This window comes from Dermacentor silvarum, chromosome 1, assembly GCF_013339745.2.
Source record: "Dermacentor silvarum isolate Dsil-2018 chromosome 1, BIME_Dsil_1.4, whole genome shotgun sequence".
Classification (NCBI taxonomy): Eukaryota; Metazoa; Arthropoda; class Arachnida; order Ixodida; family Ixodidae; genus Dermacentor; species Dermacentor silvarum.
The window spans coordinates 91,466,367-91,481,484 of NC_051154.1; the positions used below are offsets into that span (position 1 = coordinate 91,466,367).

At 44.1% G+C, this 15,118-nt stretch overlaps 1 protein-coding gene across 2 annotated transcripts in view; it reads right to left on the minus strand.

The window, feature by feature from the left end:
- The window catches only part of LOC119432193 (probable aminopeptidase NPEPL1), a 56,382-nt gene that overhangs the window by 18,320 nt on the left and 22,944 nt on the right, over window positions 1-15,118 (minus strand). For both annotated transcript variants that reach the window (XM_037699485.2, XM_037699484.2), the window contains exons 6-9: window positions 12,813-12,955; window positions 8,203-8,280; window positions 2,767-2,867; window positions 2,608-2,662 (exon numbers count right to left, since the gene is read on the minus strand). In XM_037699485.2, the coding sequence (XP_037555413.1) occupies window positions 2,608-2,662; window positions 2,767-2,867; window positions 8,203-8,280; window positions 12,813-12,955 (377 nt within the window). The remainder of the gene's footprint in view (window positions 1-2,607; window positions 2,663-2,766; window positions 2,868-8,202; window positions 8,281-12,812; window positions 12,956-15,118) is intronic.

The window sequence follows — 15,118 nt, forward strand, 5'->3', positions numbered from 1 at the left end:
TAATTCGTTATGCAGGTCATTTCGTTGTAAAGGTGGTTGTTGTACAGGTGCTCAACTGCAAAACAAATTGGCCATATACCGTATTTACTCGAACCTAACGCGCACTTTTTTTCGATAAAACGGGTCCAAAAATCACGTGCACGTTAGAATAGAGTATGACCCTAAATCTGCATTACCATATCGCCATCGGCATTTCAAAATGCCCGCCTCGTACGAGCTTCGAGCCTAGCTGCCGTAGCTTCCTCCATGTGCTGTAGTACGTGTGCTTAGGCATTAATCTACCATCTGTCTTCCCGTTTTCTGCATTTGCTCTATCAGCAGGTTCATTATTCTATGTATCAGCAAGAAGTGCCGAGTTCATCGTGACGCTGCATTTAAAAGGAAAGTGATCATGTGAGCGGATAAGGAGAGAAATCTGGCCGCGTCACGGGAGTTCAGAGAATCTGAAACTTGCGTGCGGGACTGGCGTAAACAAGAGAGGATTTTCGCCAGTAAACCAACGCGAAAGGGTTTCAGTGGCCCAAAGCAGGACGTATTCTGCGACGATCCACTTCGGCAATACGATCGCCTCGGCCCTATGTGGAAGCAATCTGCGACAGGGAGTCCGCACGAGCTGTGTTTTCACCGCTTATCGTTCGCGTTGAAGCGAGAGGCGTGCTAGCACGAAAGTCAATTGGCTCGCCATTGCTGCCACGCTTCGTCACTCCAGCGCTTAGACGGCGAGTTTCCACAGTTTCCGCGGTCATCGAGCGAGATGTGTTCATGTTTGCTAGTGTGCGCGTGACACCATGCTTGTTAATTTAGTTAGTAAGCGAATGTTTATAAGTTTATATGGCCGATAAAAAGTACTATCCTTACTTCGTATAGCTGTCTACTAATTCGCTATCGCAATCGATGTTTTGCCTTCATGGCAAAATTGCGACGTTTTTTTAATTCATTGTGACTTTAGTGCATTAGGAGTAAATGTTTTTTGTTTTTTCCAAATGAGAGAAAGTTTTATTTCTGTGAGAATGCGTTAGATGCGCATTACTGTAAAGTTTTTTTTTTCTGTCTTTTCGTCACGGAAAACGGGTGCGCGTTAGAATCGAGTAAATACAGTAATTTGCAGGAAAAAGCCTCCTCATGCACATTTGTTATTACATATCATCCTAGCCTCCTCAAAAGGTGTTGCGAGGAAAAGTTGGTTGGAGCAGACCTCTCTCTGTTAATGTTGTCAACAGAGTGAATTTCTCTGGTACAGTGCAGTGTTCATTTATTTGCCGTGGTGTAGTTACTCGGTCGCAGTGCTGCAGTAATGCTTGCGAATCGTTTCTTACGTGCACCAGTTGAGTTCAAAAACATCAATGCACTTGCTCCTGTTGCAAACTGATGTCCAGCTTGCCACTAAAGCATGCTGCAAACTTGCTTCACTTTGCAACAAAAACCAGTGCACCACCCTAATAAGTTTACAGCAAACCAAACCCAGCTGGGGCCACTAGGCCAGTACAATCTGGCACCATTTTTAATTGTAGCCAGTTTCAATCAGTTCCAGCTGCAGATCCATAACATTTTTCAAAGGAAACCATTAGAGTACTGGATTAGATTTCAGTTCAACATTTTCACTTGGGATAATAATACACTACTGAGAGGACAGAGCCTTCCAGCACACTGCAAATACAGTAGACTTCTGCTAATTCAACTCCGGTTAATTCGATACCGACCGAAGGTCCCAGCCGGCACCCATGCATTTCTATGGGCTCAAAGTTTCGTTATTTCGAGACTAAAATTCGCCTTCGCCGGATAATTCGAACTTGACTACTCAGCACGCACGCACCCACCCGACCCCTATCGTGATGCCAATAGCGATCCCCTTTAGTGGCAGTGTCTGTCCCGGCGGAGCCTTAGAAGACAGTGGATGTGTTGCACACACGTCATCTCCTGTTGAAAACACCTACCTTTGGCCTGTCCTAGAAAGATTTTTAAGAGATAACCGTAGCTCACACTGTCTGATTATGGTATTTATGAGACTCTAATGCACACTTTTTTTTTTTCACGGAAATGGTGCCAGAAATTGCCTGTGCAGTGCAATCGAATACGAAACCAAAACCGCCTTCATATATTTTACTGCATAACACAAGTGTACTACGGCATAGCCAACTTTAAAACACCAGGGGACGAAGCTGACATTACAAAACCTGGCCACTAATGTGCAACACATATTAGGCCATTGCCCATTTTTATTGCTAAAAAATCGGGTGCGTGTTAGAGTTCTACTTTGTTTAGGAGCTTTAATGTCATTTCTACATTAGTTTTCTACTTTGAACACATAGAAAGTGGGCGCACATTTGATTTGGGGGTGTGTTATAGACTCGAGCAAATGCTGCCAAATGAATTGGCAGTGCATTTTGGCATTTTTTTTCCCCCATCTCGTTTAATACAACCCGCCAGTTAACTCGATCAATTTTATCAGACCTGTCGGGGTCGAATTTACGGAAGACGACTGTATTCAATACTGACAGTAAAAGTAGGCCATAGTGGAAAGGCTTTGCCCAATGGGTTGGTGTAAGAAACTGGCAACTAAATATACAACAAAGAAAGCCCTTCTAACAGAGCACATCGATGACATACCCCGTCACCAACAACAAGACGTCCTTCAGCATCAGTATTATTGATTTCAACAGTTCTGAAAGCAGCCAGAAAAAGGAACACTTGTTTGCATGTGCCCAACTAAAAGTGATGTCATGAACATCATTTACACGCAAACAAGCTCTTTGGGGCTTCACTCACCTGCCAGAGTACATTGTAATTATATCATCAGGCCGTGTTGCATCTGGACCAACAGCATTTTCTGCCAGACAGAAGATAGCATGAAGATTATCACTGAACCCCTGCAAAAAAGATCACATTATGATCAAATGCCTCCTTCCAAATGCTGAGGCAAATATAGAAAAACAGTACCCATATCACTAGGTCAGAGGAACATCCATGGAACGCAAGCTAAGCACTGCGGGCTTCAACATTACAGCAGCACTTCAATAGACATAAGACTTTTTATTTTTATTTATTTATTTACATACCCTAAGGGCCCCTAGGGGCATTACATAGGGGGGGAATTTACACAATCCAAATTTGCATCACACACAACAGAAAATAGACTTGATTTGACCTTTTACATGCCACGGTCCATGCGTTTTTTAAAATATATGTAAGCGAGGAATCTCACTTGTCCAGAGATTTCCTTTCATCTACCAAGTGGCGCAGATGAACAGCAGTGGTTTTATCATTTTGGTGCATATCTTGTGCTACTAGATGCTAGCAGCCTCCCAGAAAACTTGTTTTTGTAAATACAGTTAGTGGAAACACAGCGAGTCTGGTGTCCCCGAGTTTTAAAAATGGCGGCGATGATGGCCAAATTTTTCAATGATGGAATCGTGGTGTTTGTGGATGTTTCTTCACCTCAAGTAAACAATTACACCTGAGAACCTTTAGTGAGCCATAACTGGAGCTTCAATTTAGTACTGATAATTGTGAGGAAGAGTTGGACCTGCTGGCGGCCTCTCTCGTATGGACACGACTCAATAAAAACGTTTTGCCGCCAGCACCTTCGCAACTTCCTTTCCTAACAGTGCCAGGAATGATGCCTCGTATGGAGGACAGCGAAAGCGTGCTTAACTTCTGTTCCAAGAAATGTCAAGTTTCATGCGGACTGTTTCTGTGGCAATACCTATCTGAGAATCAAAAATGAGAAATAATAAATGACAGTAAAGTACAACAGAAAATAAATTAACTGGTGATACTGCAATAACTAAAGTTGTTCACAATAGACCAGACATAGAATTTAGAAAATCATTTAGAAACAGTTAAAAGCGTTCAACGTTTTCTGCAAACAGTTAAACGGTTAAAAAGGACCCTGAAAAACTTTTTATCGAAGTGGAGATATGCTTTTGAAGTTAAAATAAGCTATTTCAGAAATACTTTGCCACAAAAAGTACTTCAATGTGTTGCGCAGAAGCGGAGTTTTGGTAATCAAACACCCCCTTCGCAGTGCTTCCACTCCTTTCTTCAATGCCTTGCACTGTGAAGCAAGCAGAGCATGCCCACGATGCTCCACCTACTCTACGTCACCATGGCACGCAGTTCAAATTTGATTTTGGATGTTCACGTAGACGCCACTACTTCCGATTTTGGCACCCACGACGCGCCAAACATAAGCCAAATGTGGTCGTCCTCAGCGAGCCGCAGTGCGCTCAGCCAGCGGACTCGTCCCGCACCTTGCGACAGCCACGGTATCTATGCTACAAAGCAGATCGCACTTACATGCAACTGTCGTGCACAAGCGCAGCATTTGCTTTGGGCACAACAGGGTTTGAGTGCATGCTTGCACTCATATGCTCCAGTCTGGCTGTGCTACATGGTGCAGACCAACTTTGTCTTGCACCAGCTTCACCGACGGCTAGTAGCCACATCCAGCTTGCGCATTTCGAAGTGCTATCAATAGCTCAATACGAAGCGAAGTCTGCCAAGACATCTAACTAGGAGCGGCCAGGAGTGAGCACGCGCTGCCAAGTATGTGTGTGGTCTGACCTTAAGTGTCGGGTGGTTCGAGGCTAGTTGAGTGTTCAAAACTAGTTGAAATTAGTGAGACCCGACAGCTACGACACCGATAAGCAGGGTGGCCAAAGTTCAATTTCTACATAGGCAGCCACGGCTGTGCGTGAGTAGATGATACAGTTAAACCTGCTTATAACGAACCTCCATATAACGAATTCCTGGATATAACAAAGTTTTTGTATTCCCCGCCGTGACTCCATAGAAGCACATGTATTTGAAACCTCTACGTAACGAAGTGGCAGCGGGAGACCCCCTTGATTTAACAAATTTTCCCCGCCGACAACCTAGAGATTTCGCCCCAAATTTTGTCATTTTTTCGCCAGCAGCAACCGGAAGCACCTTCTTCACCGCGACGGAATGCGAAGCGGCGGCGGCGCACTTGGCGAGCTTGAATTCACGGCGCGAGAGCGAGCCCGCATGTGCATGCGTGCGAGCGTGCGCGAGGCGGGCCTGCATCCCTCGACCCAGCAATCTTGCCGCCGCGGGTGTGACCTTTCCCCTTCTCTTCGTCCAAACCTGAACCCGCCACTTGCTGCAGCTGACCCAGCCCGCCAAGCCGGCACTCTCCTTTTCCTGTTGATGTTGCTGAAGGGAAAAAAAAAACTTTTTTTCAACGCGCTGGCTGCTCACTCTCTGGTTACTGCGCAAGTCTCTGCGCTTCACTTCACTAACTTGACACTGTGCTACGACGCCATCGTGTCGCTCGCTCTACGTTTTCGACGCCTCGTGCTTGTGTGAAACGACACGCGTCCACGCATCCAGTACCTGGTGTCACATTCAAAGGATGAGTGCTTTGACGAAGAAACGCGAGATATTGACCTTGTCTGCAGTTCCCTTTGAAGATAAGCCCGCGCGGGCGCACACTTTTTCCACATCGCAGATCGTTTTCAAGATACGGTGGCCGCCGCCGAAGTAAACGCACACGCTTTCTCGCCTCCCCCTCCATGCCTAGCGCGGAAGCGCGCTTCCGTCCCCCCTTCTCCCTCGCGTGCGTGAGATTGAGTCGGCTGACCCCCGCAAGCTTTCACTCGCACACACAGCGTACGGCGCGCGGTGACGATGTTGCCGTGTTTGGACTCTACACGAAACCTCAAAGCAACGTCCACGGCGACGGCACAAATGCGCTTCGCAATAAAATGTGCTTCTGCGCGGTTACTACTCCGACACGAACAGCGAATTCGCACCCCCTACCGGCAGCTTCTCCGCGTTACCGGGAACTTATCTCGAAGGCCATGCCTTTGTGCGCGGCAATCGGCAGAAAATACGTCATGGTGGCCATGTTGTAAGTTTACTATCGCTGGCGACTGTCGTCCGGGCGTTGCAACTCGAGAATCGAACGTCCGCGCGCATGAGATTTTGCCGATTTTGTGCCTGTGCGTGTAGAACAAGAAAAATAGTACGCACTAACCGTATGGTGGGCAATGAGCGACTACGGCTTTAGCGGTCAGCCTACGGCTTTAGCGGTCAGCCACCCAGCCCCCAATGAGCCGGGTTCATTGCGGGCTGGGTGGGGGAATCTTCGCGACTACGTTTAAACCGCAATTACGCATTAAGCGGGTACGTATTAACGAGATTTGACTGCACTATCCTTACTTAGTATAGCTGTCTGCTAATTTGCTGTCGCAATCGCAAGGACCTTCGCCTTTCGGGCGAAACTGGGACTTTCTTGTTCATCGCAACTTTAGTGTATTGGGGGTAAATCTTGTGCGATAGTACATACGGTAAGCGTTTCTTTTTCCAATTTTCGTGCCGAACCTGCATATAACGAAATCCTCTTTATAACGAAGTTTTTCAGGAATTTGTCAATTTCGTTATATCCAGGTTTACCTGTAGTCGGCTTTTTCTGGAAGTGCATAATTATTGAAATTCGAAACCAGATTATTGCTTACTTCAGCCTGTTTATTAAACTAGATCAATAAATATAAACAGTAAGAATAAGTGCACTGATGCAAACACCCTTCTTTACTGATGTCAGCTATTGGGCAATAGCAGCCGCGTATGGGAATCTGCTATATTACAGAATAAAGCGTCTTTTCTTTCTTTCTTTGTTTTTTTTTTCCCCATAATGCCACTGTATTTACGCGCAACTTCGCATTGTAGTCCCGTTATAGCACCACTGTTTGTGTGTGAAAATTTATATTCATGGTTGTTTTCACTGACTGACATGAGTCAATGCACATGTTGGTATTCATGACAGTATTTTAATGCCACTGTGTGTATGTGCAAGTTTGTATTCCCGTTTTTGTTTTCTCTCTCTCACTTCTTTTTTTCACGAAAAACGATGCATAAATTGAGCTGTGTGTGCTTACAATAGAACTCTTGATGAAGGCCGGATCCCGGCCGAAACGTCAATAAAGTCCTGCCATTTTTCCTGTGCTGCTATTCTTTGAACTATTTCTGTGCCGGATCCTGTTGCTCTAAGCTTCACTGATATATATATACAGTAGAACCCTGCTGTTACGTTTTTCACGGAACCGTTAAAAAAAAAAACGTAAGAGCCGGGAAACGCAACAGCCGGGAAACAGGAAAAATTTAGAAATGGGAGTAGTGTTGAACTGCACACAATATTATTGTAATTCTTACGTGTGAAAAAAAAGTAGTTTCTCCCGACAGCCGAAGTATCGATTGCGATAAGCTATACAAAGTAAGAATAGTAGTTTTATCGTCCGTATAAACTTGTAAAAATTCGCTTATTAACTAATTAACAAGCATGGTGTCAGCGCCCACAGGCAAACATGAACACATCATACTTGAGAAGCGCGGACACGCATTGTCAAACGCTGGCGTGAGAAATTTAAGCGCCACTGCAGAAGTGAGCGAAGTGACCTTCGTGCTGTTGTCTATCGTTTCAACGCAAACCGAGCGCTGAGAACACGCAGCACGCACAAAGCTACGAGCCGCTGACGCACCTACACTACGTAGACTCTGCCCCCACGCAGATCACTTTCAAGATGCGACCCGTGCGCCGCCACGCAGTATGCTGCCAGAGCACAACGCTGCCCACTATCCCTTCCTCCTCGCTCCCTCGCCGGTGCCTCGAGCGCAACGGAAGGAGGCACTGCTTCCTCGCTGCTTTTCTTTCTTACACGCGCGAGACGCGGTCGTCGGCTCCCTTCGCACGCTTTCACTCGCACATACAGCATACGGCACGCGGCGACGGCGTTATCGCCCTTGGACTTTGTGCGGAACATCTATGAGCCAAAACCAATTTTAGGGCAGCAACGCATCACAGAACCATCTTTAGATAGCAAATGCGGATCTCAAGGGCCATACTTTTGCTGGCGGAAACCGAAAATACGTAATAAGTGTCACCCCTGGCACTTTGGGCGGCCAATGCCATCGTCAAGCAACCAAGCCAAGCAACATGAAAAGTCAAAATGGCCGCTTGGGCCGGCACGGTGTGGCAGTTCGCAACGTATGATGCGGGAACGGTCCCACAGTTGCGACGTAACAGCGGGGTTACCAATGCATTGGGTTCTATGGGAGAAACAAAAACTGCTGCTATTAGATAAAATTGCAGGAATCAAGTCAGTTGAGTGTGGACAACTGACAGCAAAAAATTTGTCCATAACACTTAAGCTTGTTCCAGACAAAAAAACAAAACATACTTACTAGTTTTACGGCAGCATAAAAAGCTCCAAGAATCCCAGCAGCTCCACCGCAGTCTCTTTTCATGCCACACATAGCAGTCTGGAGAAAAACAGTCAATGATAAGCGTGTTTAAAGCATGTTTAAAGCTTAATTCTGGGGTTTTACGTGCAAAAAACACGATACGATTATGAGACACACTATAGTGGGGTCTCCCGTATTAATTTTGACTACCTGTGGTTCTTCAATGTGCACATATACAGGGTGTTTCAGCGAACACTTTCAAAATTTATTTAAGGTTGCCTGTGACAGATAGCCCAATTCTAGTTCATGAGTTGGTCTACTCGAAGAGGCGGAAATTACTTGCACAAGAAATTGAAATGCATAATCAAATAATTAACATAAATTCACTAATCAAGTTTTTAACTAATTACCTGATGGCCCATATTGCAATTTACAAATTGTAGCCGTGGAGTTCGCAAGGCGGATCCACTTGGAACGAATTCTCGGGATGACACTAGTTTCGAGATATTAATTCCAGAACTTTGCGGAGAAATGCATTGGTGCTCCAGTTAATTTTGTGCTTCAATGCATAAAGCGACGTTTTGTTAAGAACCTAACTGGAACGCCAATGCATTTCTCCGCAAAGTTCGGGAATCAATATCTCGAAACTGGTGTCATCCCGAGAATTCGTTCCAAGTGGATCCGCCTTGCGAACTCCACGGCTACAATTTGTAAATTGCAATATGGGCCATCAGGTAATTAGTTAAAAACTTGATTAGTGAATTTATGTTAATTATTTGATTATGCATTTCAATTTCTTGTGCAAGTAATTTCCGCCTCTTCGAGTAGACCAACTCCTGAACTAGAATTGTGCTATCTGCCACAGGCAACCTTTACGAAATTTTGAAAGTGTTCGCTGAAACACCCTGTATATCTAAGTACACAAGCGTTTTAGCTTTTCATCCCCATCGAAATGTGGCCGCCGTAGCTGTGATCGAACCCGCGACCTCAAGCTCAGCAACGCAACGCCATAGCCATTGGGCTACTGTGGTGGGTCATAAGCGTGTTTCCACTAAGCTACAATTTTGCAGAAAAGCCTAGTAGAATACAGTCAAACCTCGATATAATAAACTTTGATTTAACGAAACTCGAGATGTAACAGACTAATTTTCATTTCCCCATCTTAGTTCCATTGGAAACCATGCATATTTTTTTTTTCTTTGCCGCGATTTAGCAAAGTAATTTCGTGACATGGTTTCAATTTAACGAATTTTTCACCTATTTCAAGCATGTACTTGGAGCCTGTATGGCTGGTAAATCTAGCAAGAAAACCATAAAAAATGTCGGCGGAGGTAAAAGTCATTTACAAGCATCCTTCTGCATGAACAGTTCAAGCGGCAAAGATGGCATCGAAGCGAGTGTGCCGGGATGCAGTATGCAAGAAACACCGCTGTGTCATTTGTCACATAACTTGCGGAGGTTGCTGGGCACGCAGCAGCTCGAAGCGCTTGGAGAAACACGAAAGCTGATCATTTCTTTAGCACAAAAAGGGGGGGGGGGGAGAAAGGTGAGTGCGCAGTAACTTGACCAAGCACGTACTAGAGGTCCAGGGAGGGGGTGGGTACGCGTGGATATCCACTTTCTCTCCTTCTCCCGCGCGTCTCTTACTTACACTTGCTGTAGTTGTCTATATGCAGGCCACGTGCTGTATCTTGGAGGTAATCTTTGGCAAGTGCAAAGGCCTACCGAGATGGTTGGTGCCTTGATGCGCATTTTGTTGGTCGCGCGCGTTGTGCTGGGGGTCGCATAATCTCGAGTTTCCGAGGCACGGTGCGAAGCATTCGCTCGCATTGCGACAGCGAGTGTTCTTGGTCATAGAGTGAGATCTTTGCCTGAGCGTGCATGGCACCGATAAAACTACGAACCTTACTTCGTGTAGTTGTCTCTTTGCTATCACCATCAATGCTCCACCTTTAAACTGCAATATTCTTTTTTTTTTCTTGGGACGAATATCCATATCTTTTCGCACTTTTTTAATTTTAGGGCGTCGTCTGATGATGGCTGCGGGCACCAAGCTCGATCAGCCATGGCATCCAAGATTGATGGCGCCGACGGAGCCCAGCGATGCAACACGCTAATCTCAAACACCGTGAGCCACATCAATGTGTTGCTCTTGGCGCAATCTGCACCGCACGCGTTGGCGCTCATAACCACTCTATTATGGTCCTACCTCCTTACGATTTGTTTAGAAGTGATTACTGACAAGATACCATCCACTAGGCATGTTCTGGGAATTTGTGAAATGATTTTTGCTGTTGAAACTTTAAAACCTCAAATTACCGAAACTCGCAATTTAACAAAGTTTCTCACTGCAAGTACAACTTCGATATATTGAGGTTCGACTGCATAATATGCATGCACCTGACACCCCCCCCCTCCTTTTTTTTTTTTTTTTGTTCCCTCGCAATAACCTTGCTTTGGCTTTCGCCTTTGCCTTTATGTCTAAATTACCTTTGTAGTGAATGTTCGAAGCAATACAACATATAAGCTCTGTGGATACAAGCGAGGCTTTAGTTTAAGGTATGATGAAAAGGGGCGATACTGAGCAAAATACTGAGACACTTTCATGTAGTCTCAAAGTGTGCCTGAGGTAGACATCAAATTACACTGACCGAGTGCCGCTGCCTAACTGAATCGAGTCCTTACAAGAAGAGCACTGAAAATCGGGCACATTTTAGCAGGCCCAACACGATCCAATTATTCTATCTGCCTTTTCCAAAGACAGTGTTGATGTGCAAAGATTAATGTAATCAGTCATTACGCATTTAATATAATCATTTAATATAATTCTGAACACAGTAATGATACAGAGAAAAAGAGCGAAGAGGTTGCAAAAAAAATAACAGAATCCGAACTGTTCGAAAACATAACACATTTCTATATCGGTGAAACTTCTCTACATTTGTACTGCTGTAGTTTAGGCTCTACATTTCTGTGCATTTTTCTTAGGCCTTTAAAGACCAGGTAAAAGTTACGTTTATCAGGCGTTTCATTTACCGGGAGCGTGAGCTCAAAGGTATGCAAAATGACCTTTTGAAAGGGCTTATGAACAGCAGATAATAGGTGTATCAGATCTGATTACAAAGCTTCCTACAAAATTTCTACTTGCACAAAGCCGCTGACTAGGGGCAGCAGCATAAAACATTTACAAGAAGACAAAGACAAAGTCAATTTATTAAAAAAATAGCCCATTTAGTGAAGCAACCATTCTGGAAGTCATCAATAACTTCAATCTTCATATGAACTCCAGCATGAGTGCATTCTATGGGCGTTTCTGTGCTGCCATCGGAAATGCTAAGCAAACTCGCAGCTCACTGAAATTGCCAACACGAAGAAGCCATAGCAAGCCATGACCACGGTAGGGTCACACTCTCCACGGCACCAACAAAAGCCAGCAAAAACTGCCTAGCTGATAGTCATAACAGAGAACTGGCGAAAAAAACCAAAAAGGAAAGGCAAAAACACTGATGCCTGCTGCAATTCGCTGAGATTGGCCACTCAGTTTCATTTTCGGTAATATTTTTTAGTTAAGTTTACCCAGGGTAGGAATAAATGTGGTTTCGATAAACCCTTTTTTTTTGCATCACTTTAATCCAGAACCAGCCAACCCGTCTTAAGGGGAGTTTCGTTAAAATAATTTTCGTTTACCGAGATTTCTCTGTATCTTGTTCTTCGTATTTTTTTAATGCACACAATTCATGTGTTTGAGAAAATAGACTTAGATTAAGACTTTGCATGTATAGTCACTCTTTTTGAGCAGCTTTTTCGCAGACATGCTAATGCCAGAACTGCCACCGTTGGCAGTTGAACAAGTCGGTTGTTTACGCTGCTGTATGAAAAAGGTCCACCGCTTGTTGCCCGTTGGAGATAAGAGGCAAACAGGGCATCTCGTAAGTTAAATAATGAGCCAGCATACATAGTACACTCATGCATGTAGTCACATTTAATTTAGGGAACCACCTTTGAGTGTGACTGGCAGCCTTTGAGAACGACAACTGTACCAATAGTAATAGTGCCCTGTGTAGCCGCTTCTTGCTTTTTAAGTATGCATTGTACAAAATGAAGAACGGTTGATTTTGAATCCATATGGTCAGAACTTAACTGTTAAATCAGTTTTCTTTATCCTAATGGCTTAAGTTTCAGGTCAGGTCCACAGGTAGCAAACGCTCAAACTCTGTGACTGTGACCGACCTAACCTCGGCTGAACTCGATCGACAACGGCTCAATCTGTGTGTGCGGCAGGCAGGAACTGAAGTTTGTGCAGCCAATAATGCAACACCACTTGCCACCATCCCTTGCCCGTCCACAAGCAAAGTAACTTGTCACAACAGCAACTTTTCGTGCCAAACACCACGTAGCTCACAATTATCGAATCAACGCTGTTATCTCCTATTCATTCCCAGCATGCTCTGCACATACCACCATTTACATCATAACACAATGTGGCCAGTAACTGAGGAGTAACTATCTGTCTGCCAACAGACAAACAGATAGTCAGACCCTGGAAAGTCCGTCAAGTACCCTAAGTATGCTAATTGCATTAAAAAAGTGTTAGGGGTTTCTTGAAGCACCTTTGACTTGATGCAGAGCCCTCCTGTGTCATAGACAATGCCTTTGCCAACCCAGGCAATCGTGTCTTGAGAGCCCTCTGGTGTGTGGCTCAAGATGACAAGTGCAGGTGGATGCACTGCTGCACGGCCGACAGAATACAGACCTACAAAGAAAACCGAAACTTAAGGGGTGACCTTTCCAGGTTAGGTAATTCAGCATCAGAAAAATTTATCCTTTGACAGCAACAATTTATTAGTACTAAAACCAAACTTAATTACAATAAAGCAGTGCAGAAACAGCTTGAATTAATGTTGCACCCTGTAGGTGTTCCTAGCCATGTGCACACGGAGGCATCTATCATAAGTGGCTGTTTTATATGTCCACACATATTTTATCTCTGCTTCACGCTGCAGCAAATGGACTACGGTTATTTGCATGCCTACAGTGTTATCAAGTGATTCAGACAAAATGAAACACTTAACTGGACACACTTGAGAAGCAATTAGCAGCAGGTAACAGAAAAGGTCGCCAAATCACTCCAACAGGAAGAAGCAATACATTTTGTATGAACATATTGATAACTATAGCAACATCTATAACTATAACAACTATAACTATAGCACATCTGGTTGAGAAGAGTTGATGCTTCTTATTTTATGTCAGTATTCCTGAACATCAGTGAAAGAGGGCAACATTCATGTGGACAGACCATTCCATGACAGAGTTCATGCTCGCATGTGTAACTTGAAGGCAGAATACTTAAGTTCTTGTCACTTGCATGGCCCCCAGTTTCACATGGCATAGTTGGCAACAAGCCCACAGTGAATATTTTTCTTCTGGGCTGATTCCATGTGACCACTCGTCAAAGGATGCTATTTTCATTTTCCAACTTGAACATTTCAAGTTTGAAATTTTGTTTGAAATTTCAACAGGCATCTATAACTGAATATAACTGGCAAAAATTGTCAAGAACACATTATAATACAAGTTTTAAGGACCACGTGGGCAGTTAACTCGCACCGTAGCACCTTGCACCTTTTATATCAGCTTGACAAAATTCTGCAGCTCCTTGTGTAATGTTCCGAGAGGACTGCTGACGTTACGGATCAGGATGCTCATGCGCACCCAACATGAAGGAAGAAGACGCTGCTTCTCTAGTAGGCTGCTTGCCTGCTTGTTTCTGGCTGCTTGCTCTCCCACATGCACCGTCGAGAATAGAGATTAGAGTGTGTTTACATATGAACACAGACTACAAGTGTGGCATCTGATTCGTTTTGTTTTCCCACATAGGACCCTGACAAGAACTGTGTGCAGTTGTATTTGTTCATTTAATTTTGTGGAGCTTGTTACTGGAAGGTGTCTGGAGCACAATTAAGATGGCTAGCTTGGTCAATGTATGTTTTGTCATGTCCACCTTTGTTACTGCTTGCAGTACTGTCACTTTCCAAACAGCAAAATGGTTACGGGTGTGCGAATACAGAAATTTTCAAATACAAATACTTAACTTCAAATATTGAATAATGACATACAAAAGCATTTTAGCAAGTTTATTTAACATATTGGAACAACACAATTGTGTTGCCAACAGCAAATAAGCTAGTAAGACATTACAGTAAATGCTTATTTATATGACCCTTGTTTGAAAAATTAAGTAATTCACACTCTCTATTCTTGCCAACATGCACATTAATTTACAGCATCAAATACCTGCCAACTTTCAGGCATTTCGCCCTGGGCTAATTGACACTAAGTACATTTGTCATCAAGCAATGAGCTCAGCAGTGCGAGCAGCACAGTAAGGATAATGACAAACGAGTAAAGCTAAAACTGTGCTAGCACCCAACCAGAACAATGCGGTGCACTTTTCACTATGACCACTATTTAAAAAATGACCATGGGATCTTTTCTTTTCCCTGTGTTTTGCACCACATGCATTCAGGACTCTTGCAGCGCAGCACATGCTGCAAGCATCCTTTATTGTTTTCCTTCAGTGTGAGCCATCCGACTGACACATTGTCATCAAAATACTGCATTTGCACAAATATAACACAACCACAAATTAACATGGGGTGTGAGGATGAAGGAGGGCATTTCTGATTGCCATGAAAAAAATATGTTACGATTATAACCTTAGCTAAGAATTTGTAATGCACCCATATTCCTATGTTTAGAACCCCGTCTCGGAGCCTAGTGCAATGCACGCAGGCATCATGGTAACACCCATAGCGGATAGCTTATCACCTGCGGGATCTGTACAAGTCCCAGGTCCTGCCCGGGTGCATGTCATGGTAATGCATGACCTATCGTTCAATCCTATATTATTATA